Source organism: Lynx canadensis, chromosome A1 (genome assembly GCF_007474595.2).
Source record: "Lynx canadensis isolate LIC74 chromosome A1, mLynCan4.pri.v2, whole genome shotgun sequence".
Classification (NCBI taxonomy): domain Eukaryota; kingdom Metazoa; phylum Chordata; class Mammalia; order Carnivora; family Felidae; genus Lynx; species Lynx canadensis.
In genome coordinates, this window is record NC_044303.2 from 138,659,975 (window position 1) to 138,681,659 (window position 21,685).

The window sequence follows — 21,685 nt, forward strand, 5'->3', positions numbered from 1 at the left end:
GATTCTGTGTCTCCCTCTCTCTCTGCCCCTCCCCCATTCATGCTCTGTCTCTCTCTGTCCCAAAAATAAATAAACATTGAAAAAAAAGATTAAAAAAAAAAAATCTGAGCATCTCAATGTCCACAAAGAAGTCTCACTGTGTCAATTTTCAATTGGGTATTGGGAATTCCTTTTAACACTTAGGATGTTTAGTTCTTTGAAAAATAGATGATAGATATTATAGGTTTAAAGATTAAAGTACCGAAGACCCATATTCTTGAGATACTTAAAATTATCTTTATTGAAAAGGTAATGCCATGAGAACCTCTGAAGAATGGGGTTTGTAAAACTTGATTGTGGATGGTTCTATTGATCATCAGATCAACAATAGAGGTTGGGTATCTTGTTCTGGGATTTGAAGAGTTTAATTTTTTTTTTTCCAGATTCTTAGAAATTGAAAAGCTATTTAAATTATGTTATGAAAGCAGTTGGGGACTTTTCCCTTCTCTCTTCTTTCCTAACGTAACTAATTGTTACATAGGTGAATACCACATAGTTTGAGTTGACACACTGAATCCGCCAGAACTTCCACATTTGCCCAGAGGTTATGCTATGTGATTCATTCTCATAATGTGACAGTGGAATGTGTCCGTGATATTCACATTTCTATCATGTTTGTTTGTTTTAGTTATTTATTTTGAGAGAAGGTGAGCAGGGGAGGAGCAGAGAGCGAGGGAGACAGAGAATTCCAAGCAGACACTGTGCCGTCAGCACAGAGCCTGACATGGGGCTCGATCTCAACGACCGTGAGATCATGACTTGAGCTGAAATCAAGAGTCAGACACTTAACGAACTCACCCCTCCAGGCGACCATGTTTCTTTGTTTTTTAATACCGAGTGTTACAGGTGTTTTTTGTTTGTTTGTTTACTTGGTCATGTCTCAGGTCTTCTCAGTTTTTGTATTTAAAGAGTAAGGGGTATGACTTCATGTTCATGTTGTAGTTTTGTAGAGGATATGTGGAAATTGTGGTGCATTTAAAGGTTTTAATTTTTTTTTTAATGTTTATATTTAAGAGGGAGAAAAAGAGCACACATGAGGAGGGGAGGAAGGTGCAGAGTGAGAGAGAGACAGAGGATCCAGGGCGGGGCTCAAACTCACAAACCATGAATGAGATCATGACCTGAGCTACTCAAGTAGCATAATGACTGAGCTACCCAAGTGCCCTGCATTTAAAAGTTTTAAATCAAAACAGAAGCATTGCTTTTGATAGGTTCTTCTGTAGCACGGAGAATTGGGAATAGAGTTGGATAAACAGAATGTTCTTTTATTTGAGAGAGTTGATTTCTGTTTCTGCTGTGAGGTAGGTAGAAGGGAGGACTTGAGGACCTCACAATCCACATTGACCTTACCATTCTTTAATTCTGAGACTGAAGTCTCCTCACCAGATGATTCTTATCTTAGACATTGGATGGCACTTGGTGGGGTCACAAGAGGTGTTCCAGAGATAATTCTTTCTAAGGTCTCAAATGTGTTTTTCCCCTGAATTCCAAAAGTGAGTCTGTCATGAGTGTTGCAAATGAGGATGCTTAAGAAATGAGAGATACGGAAATTTATAAATCTATTAACTGGTCAGTTACCTAAGAAGGTAGTTGTGGAAGTAGAAAGGAAATAAAAAGGTCCAAGTTGCTTCTGTCACTCTGCATAGTCCTAGGGTATCGTCACTTCCATCCTGCCTCTTTGCTTTCTGGCTTTTTCAACGGTTTTCTCGAACTCTCAAACCCAGTTGCACTTATTGTACAGAATTTAAATAGCACGACATACTCTGTCCTGCTTGTGCCTTTAGATCTGTAGGACCAAGAGGCACTTAGGAAGCCCTGTATCATCTTTTCTAAATGTGTTCATAGGTTTGAACTCTTGATTACCTAACGTAAATAACTGTATTAATAATGATGTGTATCTAATATAAATAAATAACAAAGTTTCATTTAATATGTGTCAGGTAAGTACATCATATATTTAAGTGGGAGAAGGGGCCTTAGAAATAATTGGAAGTCTAAGCCTAGCATTAATCAGATGAAAAACTAAAGTCCTAGGACTTGTCATTGTATTCATTGTTATGAAATGTGATCATATATTTTGGTACATATCAGTAACATGGTAGCTTTTGAAAAGTGTTTCCCAGAGATGAATGTGTTACCCACTAATGTGGATGAATGAGAAGTTTGGGAGATGGGAGAGACTTGGGTTACACAATGTTCTACAGAAGTGTTGCCTGGTTTTACATAATACTTGGTTGATCTTTAATATAGTCATTCTCTTCCTCCCACCCCCTTTATAATAATATTAGAAGTATAAGACTATCAGAGAAAGTTTCAGGGGAAATAGAACTTCTCATAGCTGGGACTTTTTTTTTTTCTCTAAAGAATGATTATATGGATTAGGGGAAAATAAATGATGATCAGTGTGTTCACAGATAGCATACTGTTATCTTCAGATTGCCTTGTATTGTGGGGAATTATCCACAGCCTTCTTTCTTTTACAACCCAGGGAGTCTCAGATTGCAAATAGCAGGTTGAGTGGGAGAGACTGAACCAAGAGGCAGACAGTCTGTTTCTCAAACTCTATTATCAAAGGAAATGTGTATTTGCTGACTATTATCTCTATGTTCTAAAAATACATAAAATCCAGTTTCATATTGCTGATTATTTGGCTTTTCTGTGCCCTAGGAAATTGCTGTTTGCATAGTAAATAGGGAGATGAGGGTTTGCAGAGTGAAGGTGTAAGTCTAAGGTTTCCTATATTTCTCTAGTATTTTATTAAGAAAAAAAAGAAATATACAGAAAAGTTAAAAGAATTATCTGCTGAATACCCATTTCTACTACTTAGATTCTATAATTGATATCATGGTGAGATAGTTGCTTTATCACACATCCATTATCCATCTATAAAATATATTTTTAATAGAGTCTATCTTTATCTTTACAGTAACCATTAAAACCTGAAAAACGTGTATACACACGTGTGTACATAAATGCTATTTTTTACTCCCTCTTTAAGTTCTGATAAGCCATGATAACAGATTCTTTTTTGTAGAATTCAGCAAGAAGAATGGGATAAATATATTATACCTGCCAAGTCAGAGTCGGAAAAATACAAAGTGAGCCGAACTTTCAGCTTTCTCATGAATAGGATGACAAGCCCTCGGAATAAATCCAAGGTAACTCAAGTTCTGTGCCTTTTGTGTTTAAAGGGTCGCTGGTTCCACTTTTCAGCAATTAGTATAGTTTCCACTGGCCCTTGAAGATCCCTTATCTTAGCCTTTGTGTACACATATTCAAAGACCTCTACATTTTTTTCTGAAATATTGTCCAAGTCACTAGAAGTGCAAGACAAATGCAGCCTGTGCACATTTCCATTGTGGCGTCACGACACTCCTCCACGAACGGCCTTTACGTTCAGACAGAAAGTGTAGAGACTGTGTATGGCTTCTGTGACTACATTGGCTCTCAGCATTTCTCTTTTCTCATTTCTCCCCACTTGGCTGTTGGTGCTGTATCTGAAGACAAAAAGCAAGGACGCCAAAGACAAAGAGAAACTGAGCCGACATCAGTTTGTCCCTGGAACATTCTCTGGGGTTCTCCAGTGTTTGGTTTGTGATAAAACGCTCCTGGGGAAGGAGTCATTCCAGTGTTCCAGTAAGTTCTCCGACCCAGTGCGTGCCATCTTTGTACTTCGCCTCCCCAGACAGCAAACTCCCCGAGAACAGGGCCATTGTTAAGCATGTTTACATAATCCTTCATAGTAGCACCGCACATGTGGTTTAATGACTTACCCAAGCAGTGACCCATGATGGTTACAGTCAGTGCTTTTTGTCCACAAGTGATAGCCTCCCAGAACCCCAGATCCGTGTATCTCACTGATTGCTTGACGTCTCTATGTGGGTGTCTAAATAGGTTCTCAAATGTCGCATGTCCAAAATGGAGCTCTGCTCTGTTCCTTGGCCCGTCTGCAGGCTGCCCCTCTCAGTTAATGGCAGCTCTATCATGGCAGCCAGATGCTCATGCCAAAAATCTTGAGGTCTCTCTTTATGCCTCTTCATCTCTCATATTCCACATCCAGTCCTTCAGCAATCCTCTGGGGCGATCTTCACCATATGGATGAAAGCCAGCCACCTTTCATCCTGCTGCTGGTATCACCCTCGTCTAAAGCTACCATTTCGGGCACTTTCTAATTGCTTTCTTTGCGTTTCTACCACAAATGGTGCAGTTCGGAAAACATCTGTTCTCAAAACATGAGCCATAGTGAGCGTGTGAAGGCACATATCCTTATGTTCCAGATCCTCCAGTGGCTTCCTACCATCCCCCAAGGAAGGCCAAAGCCCTGAAAATTGGTGCAAGGCCCCAGGGTCTCCCCTGCCATCCTCTCCCCCTTCCTCCCTCTGTTCCAGCCACTCTGGCATCTTTGCTCTTCTCTCAGCCTGCCAGGCATGCCGCTTCCAGAGGGTCTTTCCTGGCTCTTCCTTCTGCCTGCAGTGCTCCTCCCTCAGATCAGCTGCAGGGATTGCCCCTTCACCTCCTTCGGGTGTGCTCGGATAACACCTCTTCAGGCCTTTCTTGACCACCTTATGTTTGGCTCATACTGGTTACTCAGAGCAACCCTGTCTGTGGGCATCATTGCCTTGGGAGTCCCTTGTCTCCCAGACCAGCAAGACAAAAACCATCTTCAAAATCCACATGCAAGAAGGCTGTCCTTCATTCCGTGTTGATGGTGCAAGCTGACACCTTGGACCCATTGATTGCTCTTTGCTGTTGTCCCCCAACTCGATACCATTCAGTCCCTCACTTCCTTTACTCTGAATACTTTTACCATCTTCCTCTCGGTCAAACACCACTTTCTTCTTGCCCACCAGTGCTTAAGGACTTCTCTCTCTTTTTGTTCACTGGGTTAGCCCACACTTTCCAGACAGATGTGTTTGGTTGCCTGTGTGCTGAATAGTCCTATAGGTGGTTCCTTCCTCAGCCTCAGTTTATAGCCAGCGGCCTCACCTGGCATGTGTTCTCTTGCCTCTTTCCCTTGCTTATGATGATCTTCCTCCTCTTAGTTTCCCCAGCTCCTCTGTATCTGTCTTGATTTCTTGCCCCATCTTGGGAGGTGTTCCCTGACCAGCATGTCTGAAAATTTTGCACACCACATGTATGAGGTATTTACCTCTTCCGTTTAATGTAATGTACACCCTCCTGTTTTCAACTACTAAAATAGACTTCAAGGACTCTAATCACACGGTGGTTCTTCTGTATTCCCTGCAGCAGCTGTCACAAAGCCCAGCCTTTGGGTACTCATGTGTAGTTAATGCTTATGGGGGGGGGGGGGGCGGGCTCCCTGAAAGGTAAACTTCTGTAGCACAGAACATGTTGGTTCACACGGAGTTGGTCAAGTGGATGGCCATGAGACTTTGTGTGGAAGATGGAAATGGCTGAAAATATAGAGGATGTAGTTAGCTTTTAAAATAGTCATTATTTTTTTAAAAAATGCACTAGGACTCATAAAGGATACAAGGTTTAAGGAGAAATTTAAAACTATCCAAAATCTTAACAACTAGAAAAGATGGCTATTCATATTTTAATGGAGTCCTTTCTAATAATAAAAAAGTTAGCTGTTAATGCTGGTGTTTTTGTATGAAATGTGTTTGATTACTCTTAACTTACTATACATTTAACTTTTTCCCCAATTTTTTTTACAACAAATAATGTTGTAGGTGGCATTCTTTTGCATATAACACTGTCCACATCTTTGATTATTTTCTTAAATTCTAGCATCAGCAGGTGTTAAATTTCCTCTTTAACCCACAGTTTTTAAAAAGTTTTAGGATTTACAGTTTTTAAGGAGAGGAGTGTTGGGGGTTTAAACTTTGATTATTAAGTTTTTTACATGGGGCAAGAGATTGTGACATGTGTAAGCTGCTGTTATTAGGAAATAATCCTATTTTATGGGTGTATTTTTGTTTTTAATTATGAAGATTACTATTTCTAATCTGAAAACCATGATATGATATAAAACAAAACATAATAGATAGTCAAAATTTTGGTGTTTGTATTCTTTTTTGTTAAAGCCTGAGTTGCTTTTTCACAAATTCCTTTGTTTATAAATAGATTTCACTGCTTATGTTTAGATATTACATTATTTGGTGCACAGAAGTTCACAAATCACAGCTTTGTTGAAGATTTGACTTTGATAAACATAAAATAACCTTTTTAATGCCATTATATGCTTTGGGGATTGAATTTTACTTTGTCTGAAATTAATATTCCTTTTGATTTCCTTTTCTTTGAATTTTCCCTTACTATTTCTTTGTTTTTAATTTGGAATGTGTGTCTTTAATTTAGACGTAATCTGGAATTGAGAGCTAGTATTTTATAACAAGGCTTTTTTTTTTTCTTATTTACTCAATTTTACAGCTGTCAATTATCTTTTATAGTTCTTTGCTGTTTTCCTTGATGTTTGATTTTGCTATTTATACCATGTGTTGTTGATGTTGTTTTTTAAATGTTTGTTTTATTTTGAGAGAGAGAGCATTCCAACCGGGATAGGGCAGAGACGGGGAGAGAGAGAGAGAGAGAGGGAGAGAGAGAGAGAGAAAGAGAGTCAGTCCCAAGCAGGTTCCGAGCTGTCAGTGCAGAGCCTGATGCGGAGCTTGATTCCACAAACCATGAGATCATGACCTGAGCCAGAATCAAGAGCTGGACACTTAACCCACAGAGCCGGCCAGGACCCTGCCATGTGTTGTTCGTTTTTATGTTACCTGGGGATTTGGCAAGATAAGCTAGCTCTTTCAATATCTGCTAGTGGTAACTTTTACGGCTTATAATTGAATATTCTCTAATTTCTCTTATATTTACCCTTTTCTCTGTTAGAGCTTATTGGTATACTGAATTATTGAATTGCTATTTTAATGTTGTATGATCTTTCAAGAATAGCTTTCTGTTTCAAGAATAATTTGATACCTATATTCAGTTCTCTGTCTCTACTTGCAAAATGTTTTTAGATGTTTTTTGTTTAGCTGGTTTCAGTGCATTGTGAAAAATGCATTTGTGAAATGCAAATTTCATTGTGAAATGAAAATGCATTGTGAAAAAAACCATTGCTCGTTTTTTTTTTCTTTTTTAAAATAAAGTTCGATCACTTCTCGAACCCTTAATTTCGATTCTGCTCTTTAATAATCTTAAGTAGTGTTTCAGATAAGTAAATATTTTTTTTCAAAAGGGTCGTTGGAGTGATCTGTTTTCTGAAACCTTGTGTATCTAAGTAGATAGATCTTTGTGTCTTTCACACACAAAGGGATTGATGTAGCTAAATAAATTCCTAGACCAAAACCTTTGCCCCCAATACCCTGTCAACACTGGTCCATGAATTTTGGGCATTAACTATTATAGTGGAAAAGTTTGGGGCCTGTCTGACCTTCTTTCTTTATTGGTGACCTGCTTTTTCTGCCTACATGCTTGAGAACTTTAAATTTTTAAATCCTATAGATGTCAGAATATGTCTGTAGAATAGGTGTCGTTTAATTCCTAGGAAACCGTGAGACCTTTTGATTTGCCTTTTGTAGTTCTTTTTTAGCTTGATAAAAGTTTTTGTCAAGTTGTAGCTTTGACTTTTGCTTCTGATGTAATTTTTCTGATTTCTTCCTTGGAGAAGTATGATCTCTATTCCCTTTTTTGTATGACATGTTCTATTTTATAATTATACCCCTCTTTTCCTCTACATTCTGGAGGGAATCTTTCAAGTCTAATTTCCTGGTGCTGCTTTGATAGTTTTGTTAAATTGATTCTCCTCAGTTCGTTCTCAGTTCTGCTTTCTTGTCTCACAAAACTCCTTCCCCCTGTCATCTTGCAGGCCTATTGTGCTGCTCTGTTCTCCCTCCGTGGCCTTGTGGTCCTATTTTATGTCTATTTTGTGTATCTAAGTTTTTCCTCTCTGTTTCTAGATTTAATGGTATTCAGTGGCTCACTTTTCCTGTGAGTTTTCAGTCTGAATTTTTGTTGGGCTCATCCTGTCCACTTTTTCCCCTTTCCTTTCACTCACTTGTTTTGGAACGAGGAGAGAGCCCTCTGATTTCCACACTTGCCACCAGGACCAGTATGTGGGTAATTCTGACCTCTGCTCATTGGCCTTTGAGGTGTTGGCTAAAATGCCTCTGTGGACCTACAGCGGGAGGAAGTTGGGCTCATTTCTCAGTGGGTTTTAGGTATTTGACGAGAATGGCTTGGATGGATCTAAATGTGACCTACCCACAAGGAAGGATCCTTCTAATAAAGATTGTGTTAAGCTGCAGGCTCCTCGTCTACAGTGTGTGGGGTGGGTGGGACGAGGAGGTGGCGGCTGATGGTGTGGAGGCTGGAGGGCGGGCGGGCAGGACAGGATGGCAGCGGCCTGGCAGAAAGTGGTCCCCACATGCAGAGACTGCTCTCTCTCAACACACCCTGCGTCTCTGAGCCAGCGGGCAGAAAGGGGCAGGCAAACTCTTGCCTTTTAGTGAGGTTGAGGGCCCCATGTTTTATGGAGTAAGACAAGCGGGTTGATAATTTGTCTCTTTTAATTTGGCCACCTGTAGTTAGCAGGATTTCCTGTCGGAGGCTGACAGGACTTTATTTTCAGCACTGTGTGAGTCTTCCTTCTTTCATTTTGCAAGGCATTTTACCTGGCATGGGAGCGGGCACTTGCCGCCAGCCGGATATCAGAAATCCATTGCAGTGTCGGGCGTATAGTAGTCAATGAGTTCTCAGAGTGTATATCCCATATAATTGCAGGTTTCGTAATTGGTAAGACTGCGGCAGAAGGGGAAAAATATCTCCAAGGAAATGAAAACATTAGCCATGTGCTTGTGCTCGAGTGGTGGGGCTGCCTGTGATTTAGCTATTTTTTCCCCTATATTTTCTAAATATTTTTATATGCTATTTTTACCGCGACCAGCAAATGCACAGTGTGGCCTTACTCATTCTTCCCTTTCAGACTGTAATGCAAATGTACACAAGGGCTGTAAAGACGCTGCCCCTCCATGTACCAAGGTAATCTCTCATTTGTTTTTCATGTGCATATATAGCTCTGTTGCTTCCTGTTATCTGTTTAGGTTCTTATTTTTTTTTTTTTTATCACGGTCTAGATTTGTTTCTAGAGTGATCATTATAGTGATAAAAGATCACGTGTTCTAAGCGCATCATCGTTTCCTTAACTATATCCCTTTGGAAGTAGGCAAAGCTCAGATGTGGCCACCTGTGTCGCAAGGTGGAAGTGGGTTAGCCTTTCTGTCAAGACGGGCTCGGTTTATGAGTGCAGACCTTAAGCATAAGGGTATGAAGTCTAGAGCAGTAATTCTCAAATAGAAAATATCAGCATCACACCCGGAAGACCTATTTCTGAGCCCCATTCTCAGAATTGCTGATCCGGTAGAGTCCAGGTGGGGTCGGAGAATTTGTATTTTTAACAAGTTCCCAGGTGGTACTGCTGTGCTGGGACCGTACTGTGAGGCCCGCTAGAATAAAGGGATGTTCTCTGAGTTTGGGAGTGGGCTTGAGGGAACGGGCGCATCTGTCCCATCGCTTCCTTTGTTTCCCACTCTAACGTCCTGTTAGAAATGCGAGTGAGCATGCCGACACTTCAGGGGGAACCTTGGGGTCTCTAACTTCTGTGATCAATGGAAACACACGTCGCGTCAGGTCACAGAGTTAAGGATGATGTTTCAGCAGCCAGGGGTGTTGTGTCCTGTAGACAGGAAGAGTAGCCAAGAGTAGGAAGAGCAAGTAGGAAAAAGGCAGCACCGACAGGAATTCCTCTCTCAGCCTCAGGCTGGACGCACATGTTGGACATTTCTAGTTGCCATAGATGTTAAATAAAGCTGGGATATTCATGAGATGTGTTCATGAGGTACGCCCTCATTACAACTCATCATTGCACATCTCATCATTATAACTTGTTTCTTTGTTGCTTTTAGTGTCTTTTGCTTTGAATTCTTGGTTTGAAATAAAGTAACAAAAATGATACAGATAAGAATCCTGTATAAATGGGTGGACATTCTTGTAGTCAAATGGAATTTAATCTTATTTTCCATGTTTCCAATGTTCTTTATTAGAAATTCCAAGAGAAACATAACAAGAACAAGCTGCAGACCACCCTTGGAAGTAAGTGACATAGAAATGACAACTGCATACATATGATACTTTATTCCAGTGTAAAATACCTGCTACTTTGTTACTTCCTTTGCCCAATTACTTCTTCCTTCCTAACACATGGTTAGTGTAATATTTACTTACAAGGAGGTCAAGAACAGTATAAACTTCCATGCCAGCCTAATAACCTCTGTTCTGTATGTACTATATGATATTTTAAGGAGGACTATATGGGGGGACCTATTAGGATATTGTCTCAATTATAAGATAGGATGTAGTGTAATATGCGCTATTGATTTAATAACAACCTTCGGGGGAAAAGAGAGATATGACATTAGACGTACATAACTTTGTTTTCCTAGCAGTAACCCCCATTTACCTATACAAATACCTATCACATACTTCTTCAGAATCAAGGTGAGGGATAGAATCCTCAAGTTTGGAGTCTGCAGTCCCTGATATCCATTATTCTAGTGACCTGGTCCTGCTTATTAGCTGGGCTTGAGTCTGGGATCTTATCAGCTCCTTTAGCATCACTGAAATTTCAAGGCATGCTGGCATTTTCCTCGCATAGGGCTAGTCTTGGTGCTTATGTTTTTTCCTTGAATTGCTTAAATTTATTGCTTAAATTTAAACAATTTCTTTTGGAAGTAATCAGCAGCCTCTGAAAGTAGTTTATATTGCACGCAAGAACCAGGGACCATAATCTCCTAAATTGGAAAATCCTTTCATCTATTGTGACAGATTTTGGAATTTGTTCTGCCTCAAATACTGCACTGCTTTCCATATGACAGGCATTTTTAAGTTTGGGGTCACTTTTCATTTTAATGCTCCAACAGTGTGACCAGTGTTTCCAAAATCACCTGAATCAGGGGACAATAAAATATGCAGACTTATGATGACATGAGATTGGATGTGATGTTACACAGATGCCGCTTGTGCAGACGGTAACAGCTGTGACATCACTTACCCTCTGCTTTGGCAGAAGTCCCTTTGATTGTAGTTGTGAGGCTCTTCTCAATTTCATAAGGTTAAGCATGAAAATATAAAGCATCTTGGGGCGCCTGGGCGGCTCAGTCAGTTGAACATCTGACTTTGGCTCAGGTCATGATCTCATAGTTTATGGGTTTGAGCCCCGCATCGGGCTCTGTGCTGACAGCTCAAAGCCTGGAGCCTGCTTCGGATGTCTGTGTCTCCCTCTCTCTCTGCCCCTCCCCCGCACTCGCTCACTCTCTCTCTGTCTCTCTCAAAGATAAATAAGCATGAAAAAAAATTTAAAAAGAAGATATAAAGCATCTTATAACTGATAAAAATTCCATCTCTGTACTTGGAAGCCATGAAGATAAAATCAAATCACACATGTATAAAATCCTTCATGATATTCCGGGGCTCTATATAAGTATTCATTCTCCTTTACTTGAGAAGGTGTTTGCTATATCTCTGAAACTGTTAAGACTGAAATGTTTCCCGAGGTCATGTATGGTACACATCAAATGTAAAACCATATATGCCTGTCACAATTTAGAATTGACGAGAAAGGCATTGAAGCACCCTTTAGTTTTCATTCAGTACGTGACAGAGAAGAGCTCAGCTTGACTTGGAGGTTTCATTTGCCTGAAGTTATCACCCATAAAGAATAGACTCCCCAGCATCATTCCAATCCACTGACATGCCATGTGTGTGTATGACTGTTTATACATACAATATGCATTCTAATAGTGCTAATAACACCTTGGATCTATTTAAAGCTGGCTCTAAGGAGTACAAGCAGTGGTTTATGGGAAAGCTGTCTCAGTGTTTCCCCATTCCATTTTCTTGTTTGTGTAATCCCAGCCACCCAATCTCCAAGTGGATATGCTAAAGCAGGTCTGCCACATGGGTGTCAGGAGGGTGTGAAATGGAAGGGACATTTGAAGCAGGTGTCAGGATGTGGCAAGAAGACTGGTTTCAAGGCTGGGCATGTGATGTATTAGAAGCAGCCATTCGAGTGTTTCGCTTCTTGGCTTTTTACATGAATGCTGGTAATTACTGCCCTCTGTGAAAACCACGTGAAGCGCTCATTTTGATTTCTAGATTCTTCATTCCGAGACATCCCGCAACCTGGTCTCTCCTTGCACCCTTCTTCCTCCATGCCTATTGGATTGCCCACTGGGAGAAAAGAAACTTCAGTGCAGGTCCATCCATTGTCCAGAAGTGTTCCAGGCACTACCTTGGAAAGGTAAGGCTTAATGTGATTTCTCATCTTAATATCTCAGAGCCACCACTGGAGCTGACTCTTCTCTCTCTCTCCCTCCAGTTTCAGAAGGTCAGGGCTATCCTTGGAGTCTGAGAGTGACGGGAACAACTGGAGAAGCAGGTCTCATTCCGATGAGCTTTTACAGTCTATGGGCTCTTCTCCTTCCACGGAGTCCTTTTTAATGGAAGGTGAGGAGAAGACACGTTTGTTTCTGTGGTGAATTGCCAAGTGGAATATTTTCTGAAGGATGTAAAATTGAAACACTCTTTTTTTCTTAAAAAAGAATTCTGTTTCATGGTGTCTTTTTGGTATAGGTTCTTTTGATAAAAGAAGGAAAATTTAACCCTAGTGGATACTCCCACGTAGTGACTGAGTATAAATGATGTATTGAATAGACATGTCATAAAGATAAGAGAATGAAATACATTCTGTGCTTGTTGTTTAAAAAGCTCTAGAACTACTGATGAATTGGAATCAGGATCATACATTAAAAATATATACTTAGTTATGGGATGCCTGGGTGGCTCAGTCGATTACGCGTCTGACTTGGGCTTAGGTCATGATCTCAGTTTGTGAATTCGAGCCCGCCGTCAGGCTCTGTGTTCACAGCCTGGAGCCTCCTTTTGATTCTGTCTCTCTCTCTCTCTCTCTCTCTCTCTCTCTCTCTCTCTCTCTCTCTCTCTCTCTCTCTCTCTCTGCCCCTCCCCTGCTCATGCTCTGTCTCTCTCTCTCTCTCAAAAATAAATAAAAAAAATACACACACACACACACACACACACACACACACTCAGTTAAGAGGGTACTCACCTAGATTTCTGAGATACTTACCACTATCTGTTACCCTCTACTTCTAGAGGAATAAAAGCATGTTTTAAAGCATATTTTGTAAGATGGGATTTATTCTGGTGAACTGCATGTTGTATCCAAGCTATATCAATCAGTGAAGGAGCACCCAAGGAAAGGAGAGCAGTGACAAGAGAAAGGAGTGGACACTGCCCAGGGAATCTTTTGCTTTTATTTTGAACTTGGATCTTTAAATCCATTGTTGTCTCATCTCGACTGAGCTGGACTCTGTCTAAGGAATGCTGTTTGGGCATGTAGGATTTAGTTTTCCTAGAAGGTGTGTGTGTGTGTGTGTGTGTGTGTGTGTGATGTCAAGCTCTGCAAAAAAAACCAAAAAAAAAAAAAAAAACTGTACTTATAGGACTTGAGCCCATGTACCCTGCTTTCATGTTTATATTAAGGACAGCAAGCCACATCAAGAGCAAAGACAACATTCAGATATGAGTAAACAGTACAGAGTTCCCTGGGGCAAAAGAAATTGTGTGTTCAAGATTCTGTAATCATTTTATGGACTCAAAAGGTTACCAAAAATAAAACTATAGTACAGCAAGCCCAAACAAAAAAAACAATCTTTAAATGTCTTTTCCCCCCCCCCCCTGCACACATAAACCATCACTGTTTTAATGATTCTTTGCTTTCATGAGAGCTGCCTTGACTTGGACCCTTTCACCAGTTTGGTTTTCAGGGGTTTCTTCTCCACATCAACAGTATTTTGGCTTAGTTGTTTCTGTGTTGACAGTAGGTTTATTTCCTGTGTGTTTTGTGTGTGACTCCACTTCTGGCTTCTCTGTTCTGCCTACATCCTAGATGTCGTGGATTCTTCTCTGTGGAGTGACCTCAGCAGTGATGCCCAGGAGCTGGAGGCAGAATCTTGGAGCCTGGTGGTGGATCCCTCATTTTGCAGTAAGCAGGGGAAGGATGTCATCAAAAGACAGGATGTCATTTTTGGTAAGCATTTAAAATATGCTCTTGGGGCTGATGCATTGTGGTATAGGGGAAAGAGCATGAAATTTGCAGTCCTCCGGACCTGGGTTCAAATCTTTGTTCTCTCTCTTTTTATCTACTTGGTCTCAGACAGATGACTTAACTTGCCTGGATCTTAGTTTCTCTGTCTTTATTTAAAAAAAAAATTTTTTTTTAACATTTATTTATTTTTGAGACAGAGAGCATGAACAGGGGAAGGTCAGAGAAAGAGGGAGACACAGAATCTGAAACAGGCTCCAGGCTCTGAGCTGTCAGCACAGAGCCTGACGCGGGGCTCGAACCCACGGACCGCGAGATCATGACCTGAGCCGAAGTTGGACGCTTTACTGACTGAGCCACCCAGGCGCCCCAGTTTCTCTGTCTTTAAAATGGGGATAACACTGGGGTGCCTGGGTGGCTCACTTGGTTAGGCATCTGACTTTGGCTCAGGTCATGATCTCACAGTTTGTGAGTTCAAGCCCCACGTCGGGCTCTGTGCTGACAGCTCAGAGACTGGAGCCTGCTTCAGTTTCTGTGTCTCCTTCTCTCTCCACCCTGCCCATGCTCACGCTCTGTCTCTCTCTCTGTCTCTCCCCAAAATAAACAAACATCAAAAAAAATTGCTTTTTAAATGGGGATAATGATATTCAGGTCTAACTGTTGTGAGGCTTAATTGAGGCATCGTATATACCTGGTACAAAGAAAATTTTATGTCTCAGACCTTTTAAAGTTTACTTAAATGTGGCCTATACGACTTTACTTCTCTTTTAAGAACCACGGGAAATTTTCACATACTTTCATGTATGGCAGATGGTCTTCTTTCGCTTAGTGTATTGTTTTTGAGGTTCATCCTTACTGTTTATCAATACTTCCTTCCTTTTTATGGCTGTATGTTATTTCATTGTTAAACATACTACATTTTGTTTCATTATCAGTTGAAGGTCATTTTAGCAGTTGAGGGTCCTTTTGGGCCGTTTGCACTTTTTGGATCATGTAGTAACTTTACGTTTAACCTTAAGACGAACTGCCAGACTGTTTTCCAAAGCAGCTGCACCGTTTGGCATGCCTGCCGGTGAGGTACTGAGGATTTTGCTTTCCCCACATCCTTACTAACTCTTCGTTATCGCCCACCCTTTTTATCACAGTTTGCCTAGTGTGTGTCATGTGGTGTCCCGTTTTGGTTTTGATGTGCATGTTCCTGCTGGCTAATCAGGTCAAACCTCTTTCCATGTGCTTATTGGTCATCTGTCTATATCTTTGGAGAAATATCTTTTCAAATCTTTCGCACATAATGAAGTGGGCTTTTTGTTTTTTGTTTGTCTTTTTATTCTTGAGTTGTAATAGACCTTTTTCATCTCTGGACGCAAGTCCCTTTTGAGATATTTTTCTTGCATTGCCTTTTTTTTTTTTTTCAGTCCGTTTACTGGAAATCCCAATACTGCTGTTTCCTTAGAAGCTTAATAGTGTCATCAGCAGGCACACTTTATTAAAAATTGCTGTGTGAAAATCAAGGTCATTGTTTCCACGTTCCTTGTGGTATTTACATCATCGTTGCCATAGCCGTGCAACCTGATCATACACATTTTTCTTGAACATCTCCACTTGGTGGAAGTTCTCTCTTTCCGTAGACATTGCCTTTTAATTCTGTTCATCCGTGCTAAGATCTGAAATTCCTCCCCCTTAGTTTCTGTCTATGGGCTCCTCCAATGTAAAAAGTCTGATCTGTCTCCCTAGGCCTGCCCTTGGGAGTATTAGCACCAGTATTAGCCCCTCTTGTATGCCAGGCATTAAGTCTAGAAACCAGCGAAATAGCCGTGAACAAAATGTACAGATTTTCTTCTCGTGTGAACTTGGGGGGAGACACTATAGTGTAGGACAGAAAATCTGTAAAATACTCAATAGAGTGTGTGTGGTAAGTGCTGAGAAGAAAACAGAGTAGTGGGCCATATCGAACATGGGGACATGGGTATTAAATGTTGGGGTCTACAGGGAGATTTGAGAGACCAGTAATACTTAAAGAGAGCTGGGGGACTTGGGGAAGGAGTTAGACCTGGGGAGAAAACATACCAGGTGGTTGGAACAGCAACCATGGAGGCCTTGAAATAGCATGTGACACTCTCTCATTCTCTGGGCTGTCTTTTCATTTTCTCCATGGTTTCTCTTCCTTGATCATCACGCTTTTTATTTTCTCCTGGAGAAAGTGGAATTTTGGCAACAGATCCAACGACTGTTATATGCATTAAGGAGCCTTCTTATTTCAATTCAGTTTAATTTAATGAAGTGCTGCTACTCAACGCAAAAACCAAAAAGCCAAAAAAGAAAAAGAAAAAAACCAGGCAAACTAAGTTATATTTTCATAGAGCATTTAGGGGAATGGAAGACCTGGTTCCTAGCTAAAGGTGCCCAGTTCATTACATTATGCTAGCTAATTATGTCTCAGTTTTAGATGAACGGGATTCTTATGTATGGGACTTCACTTATGTGTATCATCTTCACATATCTGGAAAAAAGAAAATGGTTTAGTATTTCGAGCTTGCATTAATTGCTGAGTCAATGCTGACTTTTATGGTGGAGGAATATCATTATTCCAAAACATCACCTCTTTTTTTGTTTTTTGGTTTTGTTTAATTTGTATAACGTTTAGTGTTTAGCCACTAATGTCAGTGGGTGGAGTACTTGCTCATTAAAGCTTGTGTCTGCGCATGTGTTTCAGAGCTGATGCAAACAGAGATGCATCACATCCAGACCCTGCTCATCATGTCCGAGATCTTCAGGAAAGGGATGAAGGAGGAGCTCCAGCTTGATCACAGCACCGTGGATAAAATCTTTCCTTGCTTAGATGAGTTACTTGAAATCCACAGGCATTTCTTTTCTAGTATGAAGGAGCGAAGGCAGGAGTCCTGTGCTGGTGATGACAGAAATTTCATCATCAATCGCATTGGAGATATTCTGGTACAACAGGTGAGAGAGGTTTTTAAAGGCCCTAACGTCAAACACCTGGAGGTTTGCAGACTTTCCACAATGTGAAAGCCTATGAAGAACTGGAATTGATTTTTTTTTAAACCATTATTGGCAGATGGGATTGCTTGGTTTTCTTCTGTTGGATATGCCTTTGTGTGCCTGATAGCCAAGAGCTTTGACAGCCAGGGACTGACTTGTGTGTGTCTCCAAACCTGGTGGGATCATCCTTGTCACTGTCTCCACCAGGAGTCACAGTCATAAATAAGTCTATTAGGAAAATTCTGCTTAGACTTTTTGATCTATGATAACACGTTCCCCACCCCCTCCCCCACACCCCTGAGCCTGTGATGGTCATGGCGGTATCTGCAAGACAGATGCTGGCTCATCTTAGGAAGAGTGAGGAAGATCTGTTATCGTTAAAGCCTTGGTGTTCACGCCTGGGGGACAAGACAGCAAATCTCACTAAAAGGAGACAGTTTTAGGTGCTCGGGATGGTTGAAGCATCATGAGAATGGTTTGTGTGACTCTACTAATAGATAAGAAAACCAAAAGTGATAATTCCTTTTGGCCTTCTGGTCTCTTTGAAAGGGCTTTTCTATGAAAAAAACCTGCTAATAGAGAAGTTAAGTAGCATACCCTCCGTGATCACAATCGGGCAAGCCCTTTGAGGGTACCTCCATGTAAATTACCTCCTTTACCTGCACACCTCTATAAGGTAAATCTTATTTTCCCCATTGTACAAATACAAAAACTGACGCATGGGGAAAGTAATAACTTAGTCAAGTTCACACATCTCCTAAGTAGCATAACTGGGATTTAAATCACAATCTGCTCTTTTAACAATGAATTAGGGATGTGATTTCTTGAGGCTTCCATAGTGACATCTGCAGAAGCTTTTTATCATCACTAGGTTTCAGGTCCCAGTAAAGCAGGGATTCTTATCAATTTGATGACTACTGTATTTCAGCACCTAGAACAGTGCTTGGTACCATGAATATTCTTGAATGAATGGATCCCTTAGGAACAAAATGCCAGAAATTCACTTGAGTGCCATGTTTTGCAGTCCCTTGTAGAGGTTGGGGAAAGGCATGGAGATGCATCCTTTCTTACCTTCATTTGACTTTCTCTAGATAAATTCCACAATGTCATCTTCTCCAAAAGACTGATTTTGAAACCATTTCACCCTGTAGCCCACAATAACAGAGTTCAGCTGTTGGTTCATTTACTAAAAATGGGGGAGTTAAGGTCATTGATGTAAATATACTTAAATACAGATACTTTTGAGGCACAAAACAAAAACCCCACTTAATTGTGCAGTAACTGCTTCTCCATGTCTAAGGATGTAAAAAGCCACATCAGTAACCAGTTTTTATTTTATTTTATTTTATTTTATTTTATTTTATTTTATTTTATTTTATTTTATTTTATTTTATTTTATTTTATTTATTTTATTTTATTTTATTTTATTTTGTTTTATTTTTTAAATTTATGGTTGTTTATTTTTGAGAGAGACAGAGACACCGCGATTGGGGGAGGGGCAGAGAGAGAGAGGGAGCGAAAGGATCCCAAGCAGGCTCTATACTGTTAGCACAGAGCCACATGTAGGGCTGGAACTTAGGAAACCGTGACATCATGAACTGAGCCGAAATCAAGTCAGACACTTAACCAACTGAGCGCCCCCTACAAGTTTTTAATCAAAGAGCAATCTGCTTTGCAGATCATCTATAAAGTCATAGACCTGCCTCATAATTCATCTGAAACATATAATGCCAAGAGACTGTAAAGTCCTTTGCAAGACAATTTGAGTAAAAATGTAAAAATGTGTCTGTGAACTTCAATTTGAGTGCGTTCAAAACTGAAGCACAAGATTTTTTTTTTTTTTTGTCATTTGAAATTATTTACATCTCTTTTCTTGATAGAAATGCTGTATTTTTAAATTCTCATTTAGAACACTTTTGTTCTTATGTTTATAGTTGCCATGTTTTATATCTCTACCCATTCTGTTTTTATTTAATCGTGTGTATAAGTAGGACTGACATTGAGAACGAGGTTTGGGAAGTTGGCTGTCACATAGGAAGAGCCTGCTGTGCTGCTTTTGGATGAAGTGCACCCTTCTCCTTCGGGGAGAGATTCTTGGTTATTCAGAGAAAAGGGTTTTAAGCCTCCTTTGGCATTTCTGTTGTTGGCATGCATAGTGGGGGTGGCAAGGGGTCTCCTCCCAGTACCATAAAAAGTTGTTTCCCGAGGAAGCACATTAGGTACATCCTCAGACAAAGGATGCGGGTGTGGGAACCAAGGAAGCATTAGCTGTTTAAGGGATGTAGGAGAGAAGATTTCAAAGGAATCCCTCACTTTTTAGCCATGGAGAACCTTATTCAGGAGGCTAGACTGGAATGTGATGCTAATTGAGTCAGTGGAAATGTTGGTGTTGGTTCGAAATGATGAGTATGAGGAACATGATTGATATCAAGCCATAGTTTGCCAACTTCAGGTACCTAAGAATCTCCTGAAGCCTGTTAAAAATGAAGACTTCTGTGTTCCAACACCCTAGTGGTTTTGTTTTGATAGGTTTGGGGTGGGACCTGGGATTTGGCATTTAAAATTTTTTAATTTTGGGGGTGCCTACGTGGCTCTTTCAGTTGGTTAAGCATCTGGCTTCAGCTCAGGTCATGATGTCATGATTTGTGAGTTGGAGGCCCCACATTGAGCTCTGTGCTGCCAGCTCAGAGCCTGGAGCCTGCTTCGGATTCTGTGTCTCCCTCTCTCTGCCCCTCCCCAGCTTGCACTCTGTCTCTCTCTCTCCTTCAAAAATAAATAAACATGCAAACAATTTAAAAGAAATCAAAATATTTAATTTTTTAAATTATTATTTTTCCCCGATGCTAACATCTTGCAAAACTATAGTATCGTAATCAGGATACTGACAATGATTCAATCAAGTCACAGACCATTTCCATCATCCCAAGTACTTGCTGGTCTGGCTACTTTATAGCCACACCTACTTCCCTCCTGCTCCCACCTCCTTAATTGCTGGCAACAACTAATCTCTATTTCTGTAATTTTGTCATTTCAGTAATGTTAGATAAATTACATGTGTGTTACATATAAATTACATATGTACTATGTAATCTCCCTTGGATTGGCTTCTTTCAGCCAATTAAAAAAGAATCATCTAGGTGGTTGGGTAGTTCAGTGGTTCATTCCTTTTTATTGTTGAGTAGTAGTCTGTGGTATGGAAATACCACGTGTGTTTAATCACTCACTTGTAGAAGGACATCTGGCTATTTCTAGTCCTTGGCTATTAGAAGTAAAGCCGGTTTAAAAAAAATTTTTTTTAAATGTTTATTTATTCTGAGAGAGAGAAAGAGCGACTGTTAGCAGGGGAGGGTAACAGAGAGAGGTGAGAGAGATCCCAAGCAGGCCCCGAGCTCTCAGGGCAGAGCCCGATGCGGGACTCAAACTCGTGAACTGTGAGATCTTGACCTGAGCCGAAATCAAGAGTTGGACGCTTACCTGTCTGAGCCACCCAGGTGCCCCACAAGTAAAGCTGTTTTAAACATTCATGTACAGATTTGTGTGCAAACTTAAGTTTTTCAGTTCTCTGGGATAAATGTCTGGGGTCCCAATTCATGACTTGCAGGGTGGTTGCATGCTTAATTTTGTAAGAAACTGCCAACTGTTTTCCAGAGTGATTGTATTATTGTACATCCCTGTAAACAATGTACAATAATCCAGTTTTTCTGCATTCTCACTAGTACTTGGTGGTGTTACTATTTTTTTTTAATTTTACCTATCCTGAAAGATATGTAATGATAAATCATCGTGGTTTAAGTTATAATTCCCCCATAGCTGATGATGTTAAACATCTTTCATGTCCTTATCTGCCCTGTGTATATCCTCTTTCATGAAAGGTTGGCTCCTGTCTTTTGCCCGTTTTCTAATGGGATTGTTTGTTTTCTTACTATGGAATATTGCAGTTTCTTTATGTAGTCTAGGTGCTAGTCATCTGTCAGGTATGTGATTTGCAGACATGAAGTCTGTAACTTATTTTCTCATTTTCTGAGTTTGATGAAGTCCATTATTTCAGTTTTTCCTTGTAAGGGTCATGCTTTTGGTGTCTAATCTAAGAACTTTTTGTCTAGACTGAGATCTCAAAAGATTTTCTCCCATTTTTTTTCTAAAAGTTTTACAGTTTTAAGTTTTACATTTAAGTCTGTAGTCCATTCTGAGTTAATTTTTGTTTAGAATATGAGACACAGGTCAAGATTTCACTTCTTGTTTTTAGTCTCTGGATGTCCATTTCCCCCAATGCTTTTCCCCCTTTGTTAGAAGAGCCATCCTTCCTTCACTGAATTGCCTTTGCTCCCCTGTCAAAATTCCATTGGGCATTTTGGGTTCCTATTCTGTTCCACTGATCTATGTGTCCATTATTTCACATAGTCTTAATTATTGTAGCTATATAATCAATCTTGAAATTGGGTGGACTGAGTCCTTCTACTTAATTCTTTTTCAAAATTGTTTTTAGCTATTCTCTTTTTTTTC

General features: G+C 40.2%; 1 protein-coding gene across 2 annotated transcripts in view; it reads left to right on the plus strand.

The window, feature by feature from the left end:
- The window catches only part of ARHGEF28 (Rho guanine nucleotide exchange factor 28), a 284,777-nt gene that overhangs the window by 220,622 nt on the left and 42,470 nt on the right, over nucleotides 1–21,685 (plus strand). For both annotated transcript variants that reach the window (XM_030322942.1, XM_030322972.1), the window contains 8 exons: nucleotides 3,074–3,197; nucleotides 3,543–3,675; nucleotides 8,987–9,042; nucleotides 10,104–10,152; nucleotides 12,214–12,358; nucleotides 12,437–12,564; nucleotides 14,027–14,167; nucleotides 16,896–17,143. In XM_030322942.1, coding sequence (XP_030178802.1) covers nucleotides 3,074–3,197; nucleotides 3,543–3,675; nucleotides 8,987–9,042; nucleotides 10,104–10,152; nucleotides 12,214–12,358; nucleotides 12,437–12,564; nucleotides 14,027–14,167; nucleotides 16,896–17,143 — 1,024 coding nt within the window. The remainder of the gene's footprint in view (nucleotides 1–3,073; nucleotides 3,198–3,542; nucleotides 3,676–8,986; nucleotides 9,043–10,103; nucleotides 10,153–12,213; nucleotides 12,359–12,436; nucleotides 12,565–14,026; nucleotides 14,168–16,895; nucleotides 17,144–21,685) is intronic.